The sequence below is a fragment of the Stegodyphus dumicola genome, chromosome 8 (genome assembly GCF_044657685.1).
Source record: "Stegodyphus dumicola isolate Sdum_Otavi_A_Nest chromosome 8, ASM4465768v1".
Taxonomy (NCBI): domain Eukaryota; kingdom Metazoa; phylum Arthropoda; class Arachnida; order Araneae; family Eresidae; genus Stegodyphus; species Stegodyphus dumicola.
In genome coordinates, this window is record NC_140775.1 from 8,434,316 (window position 1) to 8,451,922 (window position 17,607).

The 17,607-nt window shown below is 34.2% G+C and overlaps 1 protein-coding gene across 1 annotated transcript in view; it reads left to right on the forward strand.

Moving 5' to 3' along the window:
- The window catches only part of LOC118191335 (uncharacterized), a 34,037-nt gene extending 21,071 nt beyond the window's left edge, over nt 1–12,966 (forward strand). The window contains exon 6 of the mRNA XM_085822894.1: nt 10,770–12,966. Within this exon, the coding sequence (XP_085679020.1) occupies nt 10,770–12,491 (1,722 nt within the window). The 3' untranslated portion in view covers nt 12,492–12,966. The remainder of the gene's footprint in view (nt 1–10,769) is intronic.
- The last annotated feature ends 4,641 nt before the right edge of the window (nt 12,967–17,607 follow it).

Sequence of the window (17,607 nt, forward strand, 5' to 3'; positions counted from 1 at the left end):
TCGGCGATGCAACTCCTTCCAGAGATTCTCGATAGGGTTCAGGTCTGGACTCTGGGCAGGCCAGTCCATTCGATGAATTCCATTGGCACCATACCAAGCCTTGGTTAAGGTCGAAACATGACAACTGGCATTGTCGTCCTGAAAGTAACAGGGGTCCAACCCGTAAAACTGCCACAACGTAGGAAGCACATTGTCATCCAAAATAGTGCAGTAGGCATCGGAGTTGAGCTTACCATTAATTGGGACCAAGGGTCCCAGCCCATACCAGGAGAAACATCCCCAGACCATAATTCCACCTCCGCCGAACTTGACTGTTGGCACAATGCATTCTGGCAGGAGACGTTCTCCAGGTAGACGCCTGACCCAGACTCTGCCATCCGAACGGTAAAGGGTGAACCTTGATTCGTCACTCCAAAGAACCCGTTTCCACTGATCTACGGTCCAATTTCGATGAGCTTTGCACCACATTAACCGAGCAGCGCGGTTGGACTTTGTGATCAAAGGCTTATGGGCAGCAGCACGACCATGAAAACCAAGCAGATGTGCTTCCTTACGGATGGTATTCATTGAAACAATACTCCTGGATGCCTGTTGAAACTCCTCGCGGATGAGGGCCATCGATTGGGCGCGGTTCTTCCGAATTTCTCTGGACAGCACTAGTCGGTCTCTATCTCCCAGTTTCGTTGGTCTGCGAACTCAGGGCACATTCCGACAATCACCGCTCACCTTCCACTTCTTAATCACATAGGCCACTGTCGATTTTGAGTACTTCAGATCGCTAGATATGTCCCTAAGGATCGGCCACATTTCTGATACCCGATAATTATACCTTTCTCGAAATCAGAGAGCTCCGAACTGCGAAGCATCTTGCATGCGACTAAAGCCGATGCTGTTTCCTACACGACACATAACGGCGGAGTCCGTGACATACCTTAGGACCGCAGATATCGTCATTTGCATAGGTGTCCAAATACTTATTCGTAGTCAGTGTAGTCTTTCATAGTATCAGAGACTTGGGTCCAATTTATCTTAGTTCTGTATTTCTTTAACGGGGGATAAAAGCCATAAAAGTCGAAGTTCACTGGAAGATGATCAGAATTTAAGTCCGTTATTACTTCTAAGAGAGGGGTATGAGGAATATTTTTAAGAAGTACAATGTCCAAAACTTCGCCGTTTCCGTTAGCACCAAATCTTGTTGGAGAAGTGGGAGCAGCAAAATTGAGGTCGTTTCTAATTAAATAGTTATGTAAAATGTTTCCATTGCTGTTAGATCCTCTAGAATTCCAGGCATTATGCTTTGCGTTCAAGTCCCCTGCGATGATAGTCGGGAAGTTGGTGGAGGTTAAGATATCCAGGTCATTATTAGTCATCAGATTATTAGGAGGATTGTAAATAGAAATAAATAGGTAGGCTTCATTTAAAGCAGTATAAATGATAGCTGAAGTAAATTCGAACAGACTATTGTGAGAAAGATGATATTCAGTATGCTTTAAGTGATTTTTAATGATAATTGCACTACCACCCTATCTACTTCGGGTTCTGTCTTTCCTTATAATATTGTAGCCGTTAATTTTAAATTTATCGCAAGCTTTAAGGTGAGTTTCACCTATCATCATAACATCAATGTTGTACTTATCCAAGTAATCTTTAATTTCTTGATATTGTTTTATGACACCGTTCGCATTGAAATAGGAAATTTTTAAGAAGCTATTGGTAGATGAAATCATCGCGTTTATATTGCTATGAGGTCTAAAAGTCATAGTCTAAAGAAGTGAAATATTCAATTGCGGCCATTCCGACCTCGAGTTTACCCATGATGTTTTTTGCTTTTTTAAATTCTGTAAAGAATTCTTTCGCTTTTAGGTGTTGGGTTTTTATCCACTCAAAAAATGAAACTTCTTTAGTTTCGCTTTCTTGTTTATTTTTGTTTTCCTTTTTAGTTGTCCAGCTTGGTTGATTTTTAGTATTTTCGTTTTCCATAGCTCCAGGGAGAGTAGGAAAATCTTCTTTATTTAATTGAAATTGTTCCTGTTCATGCTTTTTCTCGTTTTGATTGCTCTTATTGAAGACTCTTTTGGGTAGGTTATCCGGATGGTATTTACATTCCTTCGAGTTGCTCGGGTGGAAATCACCGCACAGAACGCAGAGCTCTGGTAGTTCGTCCTTGTTCTTCTTACAGGTGTAAGTTTCGTGCGGTTCTGCGCATTTAAGACACCTAGGTCTGTAATGACATAGATCTCGAGTGTGTCCGTATCTCTGGCACCTGTGGCATTGCACAGGGCCAAGTCTGGATTTGTAAGCACGGACTATGACGTTTAATCCACGAAGTTGCTTTATTTGGTAGATTTGTTTACCCTTTTCGTTTCTTTTGACCTCGACAAAGAATATAGGTAGTTTAACAATTTTTTATTCTCGAAATCTTTCGAGCTGACGTATCTTTTCTACAGGAATTCCGTGTTCAGTGAGTTATTTGTGAATTATTTCCACGTTTCAGTTTCTAGGCAGCTTCTTAATTACTACTTTGATTGGTTTTTCAGAATTAATTTTGTATGTGTGGAATTGCACACCTCGTTTGGCCAGAAACTCCGTGATTGCGCGATAGTCATCTTTATCCCAGACTTTGATGTTGAGTGTATCTCCTGTGAGATTGCCTTTGACTTTTTGACTCCTAAATTTTCGATTTCCTCTTTTAACGTATCCCAGTTGGCTGTAAAATCTGAGAGAACAATTGGGGGAATATGTCCAGTGCTTTTTTTGGCGAGGGTAAATCCTGCGGACTCTGAGATCGATTCCTGCTTCATGCGGTCATCGTCCTGTAGGTCATTGAACTTATTTTTCTGTACGGGTAGTTCAGCTTCCGATGAATTTGAATGCGTTCGTTTATGCGTGATAAGGGAGGTTTTAAACCCGTCGCTGTCAGTAGTAATTTTCTTTTTCTTATTCTTAGATATAGTCGGACGCTCTATATTTTTTGCATCGCTTTTTTGTGTTTTATTAGATGTTTTGCCTTTAACATAGCATCGCTTTCGTTATTATTTTCCATAATGGAATTGTCTGTTTGATTTTTATGCATGACGGCCAGATTTAAGAATGCGTCGTAATCCTGAATGATGCGTTCAAGTTCCGCTATACGTTTGAGATCATCGCTAGTTTTGTTTTCAACTGAATTGAATTTAAGGAGATCAGCAATAGCTTGCTTTTTTAGGGTTGCGTAAGAGTTAGCATTGGGTGGGAGATTAGCTCTCTCTAAGTGTATATTAATTCTACCGAAGGCTTGTTCGGCGGCTGAGATTTCATTATCTAAATTTGCGGATGGCTGACACTCACTCATATTTCACCGAGGTAAAGCATAGCGAGGGAATCAAAAAGCAAAAATAGCTTACCTAAATCCAGAGCAGCAGCTTCGGTGAAATACCGGAAGGCGTACTCCAAAGAACTCAAAATATAACTCAAAATGCACAAAATTTATATCATCTGAAGAATTATCGAATCGTTGCCACATGTTCTATTCAAATACTATAATAAATCTAAAACGATGTATAAGAGAAATTAAACAAATAAAAAAGAAACAGTTTTTCACAGACGATTCAATATTTCTCATTTAATTACCTCAGTTCTCACATCGCGACAAGGCAAAAATACATAAAATCTCAAAATATCTATATTAAAAATTTCGAAATAAATCTTAAACACTTATGTCCTCGAATATTTTCCAGAATGGATTAAGCATGATTTAATTCGCAATAACAAAAGAAGGAGTTATCTTTGTTGTTGCGAAGCTTATTTACTCTAGATTGGCAACAAATCTACTATTTTGCTAAGTTTCAAATGTAAACAAACATGGCCGGCATGGCAAAAATAATTAGGCTTAGCAGTACTTAAACAACTTTTAAATTATTGATAATTATACAAAAATTGCATGCAGATTTACTAAAGGCATAAAAATCTTAAGAAAGATAAGAACAACATAATTCAATCATTTTTAAAGCAAAAAATGCACAATTTACAAACATATAAGAATGAAGAAATTGAGATCACTGAGCCGAGTAACATAGGAGATATATATATATATAATTGAAATTGAAAAGCTAATAAGTATTGTGTTGTAAGACCTATTTGGTCTTAAAAATTTTTGCTCCATATGCTGCAAAAATATGAAATAATAGGAAGAAATATTGTAGTGAGTTCGCCAAAAAGTTACCAGGAGCTGTGGCTCCAAGAAATTGTTAACGCAGTATTTTTTTAAAATATTAACATGGAAGTATTTTTTAAAATATTAACATGGAAAGGTGAAAAATTAGCCTACACGCGAAATAAAATACAGAACATAAAACTGTTAAAATGAATTGTTGAAAACATGTGAATGGCACAAAAAAAGCAAAACCTATCGGTGTGATAAGTGAAAAGTTAACACACATAAAAACTGATCAACGGTACAAGTTAAAACAAAATTAAAACATAATTAAAACATATAATTGCAAAAATTATAAAAATTACAAAGCGGAAAATGGTAAATTAGCCCAGTTGGACTTCCAACTTGGCTTTTCAAGGGAAATTTAGTTGAATGTCGAACTAAGCTAACACCATTACGCGTTTCGCCGAAACAGACAATTGAAGCTCTTTTTTGACGAAAAAATTTTTTAATAATATGAATTGTCCCGAAAAAATCTTTTGGAGCTTCAATTCTCTGTTCCAATTTCCCGACGCGTCCGCAGAAAAACACATTAAGGTGTAAGAAAAAGTAAATGCAACTCCGAGCAAAACTAAATTAAAATAAAAATTAAAATAAATAGCAGTCTGCTATTAGTCAAACTATACAATAACGTACGGGCTGGACCTACTAGCTTAAAGAATAAAACTTTTATGAATATTATGGTACTGAAATTAAATTCTAATGAAATTAAATACTTAATGAAAACAAATGCCGTGGGTCTTGCTAAGACCAAGAAAAAAGATTTAAAAAAACACAAAAAAAAACATAAAAAACAGACCTGTGGCTGAGCCGTCCTCTTTATCGCGAAACATATTTGAAAAGGGGTGAAATCCCATCCGTGTCTTACAAAGCCATCCCTCTCGTCGTGTGATGTAGGCGGGTGAAACAATGTCACTTCGTATCAGCCAATGCGATTAGATTGTACTTGGCGGGAACTCGTATCCCCCCGTGTTAATGAGGGGTTGAAAGACTCGAAAAGACATGGAAAGAATTCAAAATGGCGTCAGTCAAGTTGTTAGAAGAATAAAACAGTTTCAAAATGTGAAAATGGCTAATTCAGCTAAGATTACTCAACATGGCCACAAAAGTAAGAGTCATTTGTTAATAAAAGTAGAATTTTGGCCATCTAAGTAATTTAAAACTATTAAAACAATAGTATTAAAGTATTGTGCCAAAATCTTTGGAGGAAAGAAAATGTAGTGGCAAGAATTATCTGTACATTTTCACATTAGATTTTCTGAATCAGCCATCCACTTTAAACCGTCCCATTGGGCTTTAAGTATAAAATTTCATTATCTAACTCAAATTATCTAAAAATTGGTAAGGCTAATGCCAGCTTTTTTTAAGGTATTTTTAACTATTTTATGAGGAATTAAGTTATTTTTCAAAATTGTTACGAAGTAAAGTATTTCTTCTTGAAGGTGTTCTGTTGTATTACATATTCTTTTTATTCTAAGTAGCTGTGAAAAATATATTTAAATACTTTTGGTGCGGCATCTACATGTTATAGCAGCCGTGTATATGAAATTTCACCGTTCTGGAGCTCTTATTTTTAATTTATGCGAGATACGTACGTACGCGCATATGTCATGAAAACGTCTCTTCAGAATTCATTTTAAACCTGTTTTATAATTTTTTTGGAGAAAAAAGTCCTTTATTCTGTCCTTACGTACAGATGTCACGCAAAAACATCGTTAAACTGCATTCGATAGCGGTTAAAATGGATATTTTCGTTGAAATATGATGCCTGAAATTTTTCGGGATTACAATACTTCGTTTTTACTTCGTACATGGAAGTAAAAAGTTTCTTTAGCGTTAAAGAAGTTTAATGCATTGTTAAAAAAAAACACACGAACTGCCTGATTTTGTAATTGAGATTGAACCAAATGAAGAAACAATAGGAGACTCTATGACATGCAATGAAAATCTCTGCGCTAAACTTTTAAAGAGTTGCATCATTCAAAGCAAAAATTGCATCACGTACACCTTGCATAAACAATCTGATGTGGCTACCACAAGACTTCGTTGTATGGCCAATTAAATTATACACATTTTTTCCTGCATTTCATTTAAACTTATCTTCTCGAATTTCATTGTAGAGACATTTTTCATTCAATTAATTCCGTTCTCACTTCGCGGCAAGGTAAAAATACATAAAAACTCAAAACATCTTCATTAAAAATTGTAAAATACAGAAAAACTAAAACGCCAAATAAAACTAAAACAGTCAAAAGAATTTTTTTTAACAATTAAAATTGGAGTTTTAATGCAAAAACAAGCAATGCGGCCAGCGGGCAAGAAGGCATATTTTTCGGTGCACAAAACTCAAAGTTTACTTTTGTTTCCACCCGGCAAAACGACATTGAAGGTGCAAAAACTGAATTCAGTATTCTACTGAGTTTCAGATGACGGTTTTTTAGGCTTAACTCGCCAATTAAAATTTTAAATTGTTGATACTTCTACAGCAATTGCATGCATAACTTAAGGAAAAAAAAAAACCTTAACCGGAACATTAAAAATTACATAATTCAATCACTTTCACAGCAAAAAATGCACAATTTGCCAATATATAAGATTAAAAAATGTAAGCTCACCAAGCCAGGTAATGGAGTTGGGGATATATAACATATATACATGTAATGATAGCACACCATATTTAAATACTCGATGATGAAATGATGAACTTGAAGATACTATTTTACAGAAATCTAACTGAGGATTAAATGTTCCATTGAGGTTAGTAGCACGTAATCCAATCCTGTCGGGCTAAAAAATGTAATAAAAGCACAATTTTGGAAGCACTGATATAAGAACACTGAGATGTAAATGCGCAGAAGTACTGATAGCGTAGATACTTGATGCTTAAAGCGTTGATCCATATTGAAGAAGAAACAGTCGAGCCGGATTAAATTCCATATTTATTTAAATTCACATTTGTGTTCACAATTTATTTGGCACTCCAATCTTGCCTATTTCCAGAACAATTACAATTTTGACACTATGGCAACAGGAGCACAAAGATGATTGCAGCACCCTCTTGCTAGGATGAAAGCGTAAGCGAAAAAGAGAGAGATTGTCGCAGTAGTAACGCAGAGGATGAAGGGAGGGAGTCAAAAAGTTTTGGTTTATAATCACTTTGATTGGGCAAGAGATATCTGCATTAAGCGTTACGTAAGATCGCATGATTAATTTGAATGACGCAGTTTAGACTTATGGCGCTATTTCTAAGACAGAGAGAGGAAGCCCTCAAATTAAATAAGAGGTTATAGCCAATTAAATTTAAAAGTTTGCTTTCATATGTGTGAGATAAAAATATAGTGTGAATTTTGGCTACAAATGTGTATTTAAATAAATTTGGAATTCAATCCTGCTCGATTGCTTCTTCAATATGGATCAAGGCTTTAAGCATGGAGTATCTACGCCATCAGTATCTCAGTGTTCCTACATCATTCCTTCAAAAATTGTGCTTTTATTATATATATATATATGATTGGTGCAGCCAATTGTAACATAAAAGGGAGGTGCACAGCTACGTGTTATAGCTATCCCATATACAAAATTTCAACCCTGTACGGCTACTCGTTCTTGAGTTATGCGAAATACAGACATAAATACGTACGTACAAACGTCAAGAAAAAAATCTCTTCTAAATCCATTTTACAATCCTTTTCGAGAAAAGTAGTCCTTTATTCTGTCCGTACGTACAGATGTCACGTAAAAACATTGTTCAAATGGTTTCGAGAGCGATTGAAATGGGTATTTTCGTCGAAATATGATACCCGAAATTTTTCGCGATTACAATATTTCCTTTACTTTATTTATATAAGAAGAGGTGGGGGAGGCAGTTCTATATTTCTCGATCTACAGAGCGTATTGACAAAACTGACCTTGCGTCTTTTATAACCCGAAAGCGCACTTAGTATACATATTAGACTTGTATATATTTTTCTAACATAGTTATTTCTACACCTTAAAAAAATGCCGAACTTTTTCTAAAATGCCACGCCTAATTTTTTTTCTATTTTTCGATTCTACGAATTACGAATTCTACAAAGTATACCAAAGTGCCAAGTTTTGTAAAAATCGTACAAGTAGATTTTAAAGAATTGATTGTCAAAATTTTAGCTCCTCTAAGTTAATTGGATCTCGTATATATATATATATATATATAAATTGTAGTAAGCCCGCCTAAAAGTTACCAGGAGCTGTGGCTCCAAAACGTTCAACACGTTTTAAGAAACAATGTCATTGAAGGGTGAGAAATATGCTACACGAGAAAGGAAAAAAAAACCAGTCTCACCCTTCAATGACATTGTTCCTTAAAACGTGTTGAACTTTTTGGAGCCACAGCTCCTAGTAACTTTTAGGCGAGCTTATTACAATTTCTAATTTACTTATTTTGCAGCATATTGCGCAAAATGTTATCTAGACCATGTTGGTCATACGGTATTGTACTAACTACCTTGCTTGTTATATATATATATATATATATATATGGGGGGGGGAAAGGCAACGAGCATAGTTGATAACACACATTTATTACTATTTACAAATATAGATTACATTAGGATTACAATTAATGAAAATGATATACGAGCGATCGAGCGACGTCTGCTCCGCTCGCCAACTAATCCTCGTCTTCTCCCGAAGGCGGGAAACACATGCTGACGCAATGCATACGTCATACAGTAGGGGATTAGGGAATATCATGACATGACATTTCCCACATTCGGCCATCATGACCGGACAGGCGACCTTGCCTGAAGCAACATAGTATATCATCAAATTAAAAAAAAATTATTATAATATAGTAACATAGGTATGGAAAAAATAATTTGTAGATACAAAGCTGAGGATACTTACACAAATGAAGCAAAAAAATAGATTAAACACAGCTTAAAATCGTAATACTAATAAATTATGAACGAATTAGGGAAAAATGGGCCTACCTAACGTCGGGGCAGTCCTTATAATCCAATATATATCTTGGCCAATCCAATGTAATCCAAAATCGAATTTCGATTTAACGTCCAAAATCAGAACAACGGACAAGTATCATGTAACATCATTCACACATGTCGTCCAGGTCGAAGAATATTAAATCGTCATAAAGGCAAGTCTTCATTCACATACGTCGTCTTGCTTCAAGAAGAATATTAAACCGTCATAAAGACACGTCTTGCCTTTGTTAGCTTTCTGAACGTCTTTAGTGATTGCTGGTGTCTAGGGTTCGATTATAACGCATGCACAAAAGGCACGGTCGAGCCCCCAAAATGTGGGGAAAGGCAACGACCATAGTTGATAACACACATTTATTACTATTTACAAATATAGATTACATTAGGATTACAATTAATGAAAATGGTATACGAGCGATCGAGCGACGTCTGCTCCGCTCGCCAGCTAATCCTCGTCTTCTCCCGAAGGCGGGGAAACACATGCTGACGCAATGCATACGTCATACAGTAGGGGATTAGGGAATATCATGACATGACATTTCCCACATATATATATATTATTTATTTATTATTAATTTTACATGAATCCTTCTTTCACAATTCGAAATTTAGATTCCATTGAAATAAAATTCGCAGCTATTTTCTGATTTCTTTTAAAATTTGTATTTTTTAGTAATTTGTATAAATTTTTCGAAAAAAATTGAAATATAACCTGTAAAATGTTTGCCATCATCTAAAAGTAGATGTATTTCTAGGCACACCTGCATAAATTATCCGAAGATATACGTGAATTTATATATTGAAGCGTTCTGAAATTCGGCATGTTTCTTATAACCGATAATAACTAGAAATATGGTTTACGACGCACTTTGTTAAAAATTGTTTGAAAGAATGGACGACGCATATTTTATTCCGCTCTTGCACAGTCACAGTAAAACGAAAAAGAAAAATGGTTACCATAAATTAAGAATTTCGCCAAGTGAGGTATTCTTAGCGCAAACTGAAAGAAATGCGACAAGACATTCAAAAAATTTCTCGGTAGGTTTCTCGTCAAATTTTACAAAATTTAATATTTATTGAGGCATAAAATCGAAATATGGAAAAAAAATCGGTATGTTATTTCAGAAAATGTCCGATTTTACGTCAAAATAACTGTATTAGAACAATGATATATATATATATATATATATAAATTTAACGCACATCCTAAGTCGCGCTTTCGAAGTCCTTTCAATTAACATTCAATTCACATTTTTTTCCATTTAATTACAGCAATATTTAGGTTTATTTAAATCACACATATTTCTTAATCTCAATTATGCTTAACGCTTTATTTCTATAGGAAGTTAACTATAATTTGAGCTAGTTAATAACCGATGTGATAATAAAAAATGCGATTTTGCTGTAAGCGCGGAGAGGATGACAAATTCCAAATTCCAAGTTTCGCCGACTGCCGCCAATAACATGCTTGATAAGAATTTAATGTAGGTTTGCTGAGCAGTGCGGAAGTCACGTGACGTTAGCTTCGGTTCGTCTTATCTTACGAAGTGAAACTCGTACGCTAAGAGTAACTTTCTTTGCTCGTCATCAGCGGTTAGAACAAGAATATGGCGCATAGAATGGAGGTACGGACGGAGAGCAAATTTGAGTTCAAATGGCTTATTGAAAACCTCAGTATGTGCCATGAATCTAAAGAGGAGTATTTTTACAGCCCGGAATTTGCCTTGAATACTTTACCGGGCATGAAGTGGCGTGTGCAATTATATCCGAAAAAGAGTTTTCATGAAAATCACGCAGCCATTTATCTTACAAGAAATAATTTTTCGCAGACTTGTAAAGTAATATTTAGATTTCAAGTACTAGATTGCTGCGGCACTTTAATTTATAATTTTAACGAAAGAACTTCTGTTTTTGGAGCGAAAAATAAGTGGGGTTACGATCATTCTAATGAAAGATTTCTCTTTAGAACCTTCAAAAATGACATTTTAGTCATAAAATGTACTTTGCGACCAGTGTGTGAGCCCAAGAGCAGAAAGATGCTCCCTGGACTTTCTTACGAAAATGGACTGTTCTCGGATGTTGTATTACGTGCCGGCGATTCAGCCTTCAAAGTACATAAGGCTATTTTGTGGGCGAGGTGGCCCAAAATGGCGGAAAAACTAGACGCAGAAGAAACTAGCCAACAAGTTTTGGATATCGGATCGAACGTGCTGGAGGTAATCATCAGATACGTTTACGCAGGAAAAATTGACTTCAGTGAATACGATCTGTTTGAAGAAGAACTGTCTGCAGCAGCTTTGAAATATGAAATTCCTAATTTCCCTCTTGTAGCTATTGAGGCTCAAACGGTTCGAACCCACATTAACGTAGAGAAAATATTACTTAAGTGGCCGATAAGGAATTTCTCCAAGCTGCCGGTTAATACAGTATTGCGCAGCCGCGCGTTCAATTGCCACCTTGTGCGATCATGTAGATGGAACTTAATATTCAACAAGTATAAAGACGAAGAGGGTGGCAGCGTTATAGTTGATGTTTCTGTTTGCAGAGTGTATGATGATGAATACGAACCTGTTTTCCTAAGAACCAAGATATCTTACGATGTTACTCATTCTCGTGAAACCGAACATTTGTTTGAATATGATGATAAGTGGAAATGTGCACAGTTCTCAAGAATCTCTGTTAGCGCAGAGGATATATTGGTCTTACAATGTGAATTTCAGTTTTCGAGTTGTGTTTATTCTTCCGATATTGTAGAAACTTCCTGTGAATTTACGCCTATTTTGAATTGCCATTATTTTATTAGTGATCTTCTGAATCTTTACAAGAGTGGAAAATTATCGGATATTCGTATAGTCGTGGGTGAGAAAACATTCTCAGCACATAAATTTGTTTTGTCAGCTCGCTCTCCTGTGTTTTCTAGAATGTTCGCGAGCGAAATGATTGAATCCAAAAACAGCATCGTGGAGATTTCTGACGTAGATGCCGATACAATAGATAAAATGCTTTTTTTCATGTATTCTGGAGTACTGGAGAAACTACCGGAAGCAACTACGATGCAACTCTATACAATAGCGGACAAGTACGATATTCCTGTTCTCACGGAAATATGTTCATCCTTTCTGAAATCGGACTTTACCATCAAAAACGTATGCGAAATTTTGCAGTTAGCGGGTGTACATTCTGATCGGGATTTGTACAAGAGTGCATTAGCGTATTTTACTGCTCACGCAAAGGAAGTTTTCTCAACCGACGAATGGAAAAAGCTATCCGAAATAAACTTTTGGGCCAAACTGTTAGAAAATGTTGTCACCCAATCTTGAAGTGTCTCCGTTTAGGTAAAATTTTCAACATTATACGAATTTTTTTTAGTGTGGATCTAGAGCTTCTGCGATTTCCTACCTTGTCTATCGAGATTCCAGAATTAGGAAGTCAATTAGTTTTGCATACTTAATGGCTAAAAATGATTGCAGTATGTTGAAGAGATCTAATATCTGGTTAAACAACACAGCCAGAACATTTATTTTAACGAACTATTTGACGTAACTTGTTTTTCTTTTTCTATATGAGAGCTGTGCAGAACCCTTGGTATTTCATAAATCTGTTACGATTTTAGATAACCTTTGGAAAAGTACGTACGTTTATGTTTATCAGTTCATTTATTTAATATTGAGATTTTATTAATTCAAGCTAATTTGGTTTCGTAATTGATTTTCTCATTTGTTGGAATTATTTTCCTTTTAGATAACATCCAGAAAATCGTGTAGACTTACGAATTAAATATTCTTTAACCTCCTATTTTCAATGCTATTATTACTGATATTATTGGTAGTAATTAAAGTATTTGAAATTTAAGAAAAAGTGTGTACACGATATACTTTCGTTTCATACCATTAGACATGCAGAAGAGTTCTTGGAAATTTTAGCTCATTTTGTTTCGCTTTCACAATTTAATTATTGAAAAGTAATTTATTTTTTTTTTTTATTCAACATCATTACCGTGTTTACTTTCGTATTCTCCCCATACTTTTCCTACTTATTTTACCTCTTGAAAACAGAGAGGGGAAAAATAAGTGCGGTATAGTTTTTCTAAAGACTTAACTCAAATGACAAACATAGCGCACTACAAAGCACATATAAAAATACACTAATGTTAATGAATTTTAAAGCCTTTATCAATTTGAATATTATATTTACTTACGCAAAATAATTTCCTATTTGTTCACACATTTTGCATAGTTCCCATAAATGAGAGGTTTCTCTATCATATGCTGAAAAAAAAAATGGGTAGAAATATGTGAGTAAATACGGTATTTTTAAGTAATAATAATGCATTGCTCTTGCGGATTAGAAACGAAAATATAATCCCTTTGCATTCGAGAGGTGACTCTCGGTCACCACTTGATTTGATGCTTTATCTCGAGAGGTCACTCACGATCCACCACTCAGTTAAATGTGATAATTCGAGGGGTAACGATGTTTATTGAGGGTATTCACCAGGGGCGTATCCCTTTATTTTCCTGCTGAACCCTAAATGGTTGATCTTTACATTACGGTAACTTGGCGATTTTTTGGCGACCAACTCCCCTACAGCAACCCTCTATTTTTTTTTCCCCGCCGCCATTTTGTCTTCACGAAGTAAAGACATGTTTCTTTTCTTCTTATCTACTGAACACTTCTTCCAACAATCTACTAGCCGAATTACACTTATGCTAGAAATTTTATCAAACAAAACTGCTTAATCATGACAAATATTCACTGCAAAATTCGGAAAAAGTGCACAATACCATACACCTTACGCGTTTTTCAAAATAACACATACACATAAACCATGTACACGCCGACTTATTTTTACTTAAAAAAACATCCCAGAATTGCACAAAAATGGCATTGCGCACACTCTTCACTATATGCATGTACACTGCTTTTTTCTCATAAATTCGAAAAATTTCACGAAAATACATGACAATTTTCTCAATCTTTAAACCCGGTAAAAAAAACATATATGAAATTACATGATCGCGAAAAAGTATTTACCCTTTACAAATATGAACATTTCCACATATAAAATAAATAAAATATCCAAAAACTTTTACCTCTAAATCATCTATTACATTATACACGTCACCAACGAATTCATACATGAAGCATTACAAATATTTAGTATCAAATATTTAAATTATTTCCATGCACGTTTATTTCAACTTAAACGTAAACCAAATTCCTACAAGCATAAAATTCACAAAATAACTATCATTTCATTAAAATATCACTGAACCATGTACACGTCGACTTATTTTTACTTAAAAAAACATCCCAGAATTGCACAAAAATGGCATTCCGCACACTCTTCACTATATCCATGTACACTGCTTTTATCTCATAAATTAAAAAAATTTCACGAAAATACATGACAATTTTCTCAATCTTTAAACCCGGTAAAAAGAACATATATGAAATTACATGATCGCGAAAAAGTATTTACCCTTTACAAATATGAACATTTCCACATATAAAATATCCAAAAACTTTTACCTCTAAATCATCTATTACATTATACACGTCACGAACGAATTCATACATGAAGCATTACAAATATTTATTATCAAATATTTAAATTATTTCCATGCACATTTATTTCAACTTAAACATACACCAAATTCCTACAAGTATAAAATTCACAAAATAACTATCATTTCATTAAAATATAATTAAATTCAAAAACACCACTTAAAATATACATGAGCACATACATTCAATTAATAAAAATTACCTTACAATCCTAATTACTTTAAACTAAATCATTGCTAATAACAATTTTCCCAATAATACCAAATTCCTTTCCACCTTACATTTCCAACAATGCATAAAAATAATTAAAAATACTAACTTACCTAATCTCCTTCAGAATCTTCATTACGTGGCGGATACACTTTTCTTCATTCTCTTTCAGAATCTTTAAAATCATACTTATCTTTCAAAGCAAGATACCAGGTAAAATAAATAACATAATAAAACATGTTTATTTCTCTCTCACACAACCTTAAAAAACATTTCTTACTATCCTTTTCAATACCACTAAATACCCATTTCGAATTCACTTTACTTACGGCCATGGGATCCAAAAATTCACAAACACTATTTCACACAACACAGAATAAAGCCAAATACAAAATTAAGAAAGTATGTATTTAAATCAAAATACAGAATAAAGCCAAATACAAAATTTCCAGATTTTTTCCCGATTTCCCCCCTTTTCCGATTAAAGAACCGTAATTCGTCCATTAATATCACATGACATATCTCATGATCTCTCATTTCCCCCACACAAAATAATGCGTAATCGGAACTCAGTACTGCTCACATTATTACCAAAGTCCCAGGTAGTAACCTTTATCGCCTCCAAAATGTCGCCAAACTACCAGTTACCGTAATGTAAAGATCAACCCCCTAAATATTTCGAAAATTACATTAATAAAGAAAAATTAGAATTATATATATTTGAAAGCTGAATACAGTAATTGCATATTAATATGTTGTTAAACTATTGCTAAACAATACATAACATCAAAAATAATTTAATGCTTTTAAATTTCTTGGACTTCTAAAAGAATAATCTAAAATAGAAATTTGTCAGATAAGTTGTGCAAACAGTTTGCATTATAACTCAGTTTTGATTCATTTATGCAAATCGCACTATAATATATTTCCACGTGTCATCTGCAAATGAATTATATTATTGATTGATAATTATTGTTAAATTTTGAACAGTGATACAGTTAATGCTGATATTAGTAAAATCAGTTAATCAATCTTTCAAATTTCACTAATCATGTTACGAATACTGTTGGTGTCTATACATGATATAAATTTAAGTACAATATTATTTATTACGTACGATTACGTATTTACTAAGTTTGCGTATTTTATTTAATTTTTTACGTACAGTTTGAGGATGCCTCTTGATTTGACCTTAATAAGCACATTCTGTTTATGTTTTAACACCTTTAAGTAATTTTTAAGCGCATTAGCGGTTTAAAGCTAAAAGCCGCTGAACACTGATAATTTGGTCCGGGGTTCAAATCCCGGTGAACGGGCTTGCTTCATGGACGCTTTCGTGGTTTTCCCCATGTGTAATGTGAATACCAGCCAGTCTTTCTCAAAAAGATCTCCACAGGCATTCAACCTTTCACGTAGTTCTTAAGGGCGGAGCAAGTAAAAAGTAATTTTTATTTTTTAGAGGGCTATCAAAATCTAACTACCGGTAGAATTAATGTACATAACAAAAAAAAAAAAAAAAAAAAAAAAAAAAAATCAAATTTATACTTAATTTCTGCCTGGAATCTAAAGTTGGTATCTGCAAGAAATTTCTCTCGGTCACAGTTTGTAATTCAAACTCACTGTCAGCAAAATATCAAGATTTTTAGATCGACATTTACTCAGATAATTGTAATATACTGAAACTAGTATTAAATAACTTACTTAAAAGAAATATATAAAAACTTCCCATTCCCTTTTATCTTTTTTTATATATATTAGAATTTTCTATGACACATAGAGAAAAAATAATATTTTATGTAAATAATTATAAACAACTTTGTTTCTTAGTAAACTTATGAGCTACAACCCCACATGGGGTTTCGATTTTGAAAACATTTGTAATTTTGAAGGTAAATCACTAGAAAGTATCTTCGTCACAAATTGTAAACACTTATCGGCAGTCTGGTTCTTTTCGTAAATTTATTAAATTTGAACTACGAAAAAATAATGTTCAAATGTAAATTGTTCAAATTCAACTCCGAAACAAAGCGATTATTTTTATCGCCAAACTTCGTAACTGGGTTTAATCCTAGTATAGTGGTGGCGAACCTTTTTGCGGCCGCGTGCCCAAAATTCAACCAGAACCCACTTATTTACAGCAAAGTGCCAACATTCCAATTAAACCTGAAAAAGCGGGTTTGGCTTAGCAAAATAACACACACTTGTCTTAAAACTTAAATAAAAAAAACAAGAAGAGAGTTTTCAACGATACAAAAAAACTTTTTATTACAGGAAGATTAGTTTTACGTAATTAATGGGATTTTTGCTGTTGTACACATAATGATAATTCGTCAAACCTTGGCTCATACTATAAAATATTATATTAACTGTTAAGAATTCAAGGTTATCCTGGTTCAAGAAACACTAATTCTAGTCACACAAATCACCAAGGTAAATGAACATCACGAATCCGGTTTCAAAACTGCCAAGTTTATTCACGTCTAACACATATTCAACTGGCACTACCAGATTTACGCCCTCTTTGACGATTAAAATATATTTTCACTTAAAATTTCTTACACACTGGGCCCGGCTGAACAGTAGTTCAGAATCATCAAGATTATCAGTGATACATGAACATTTTCAAGAATTATTATGCATTTCAAAACAAATTCAAGT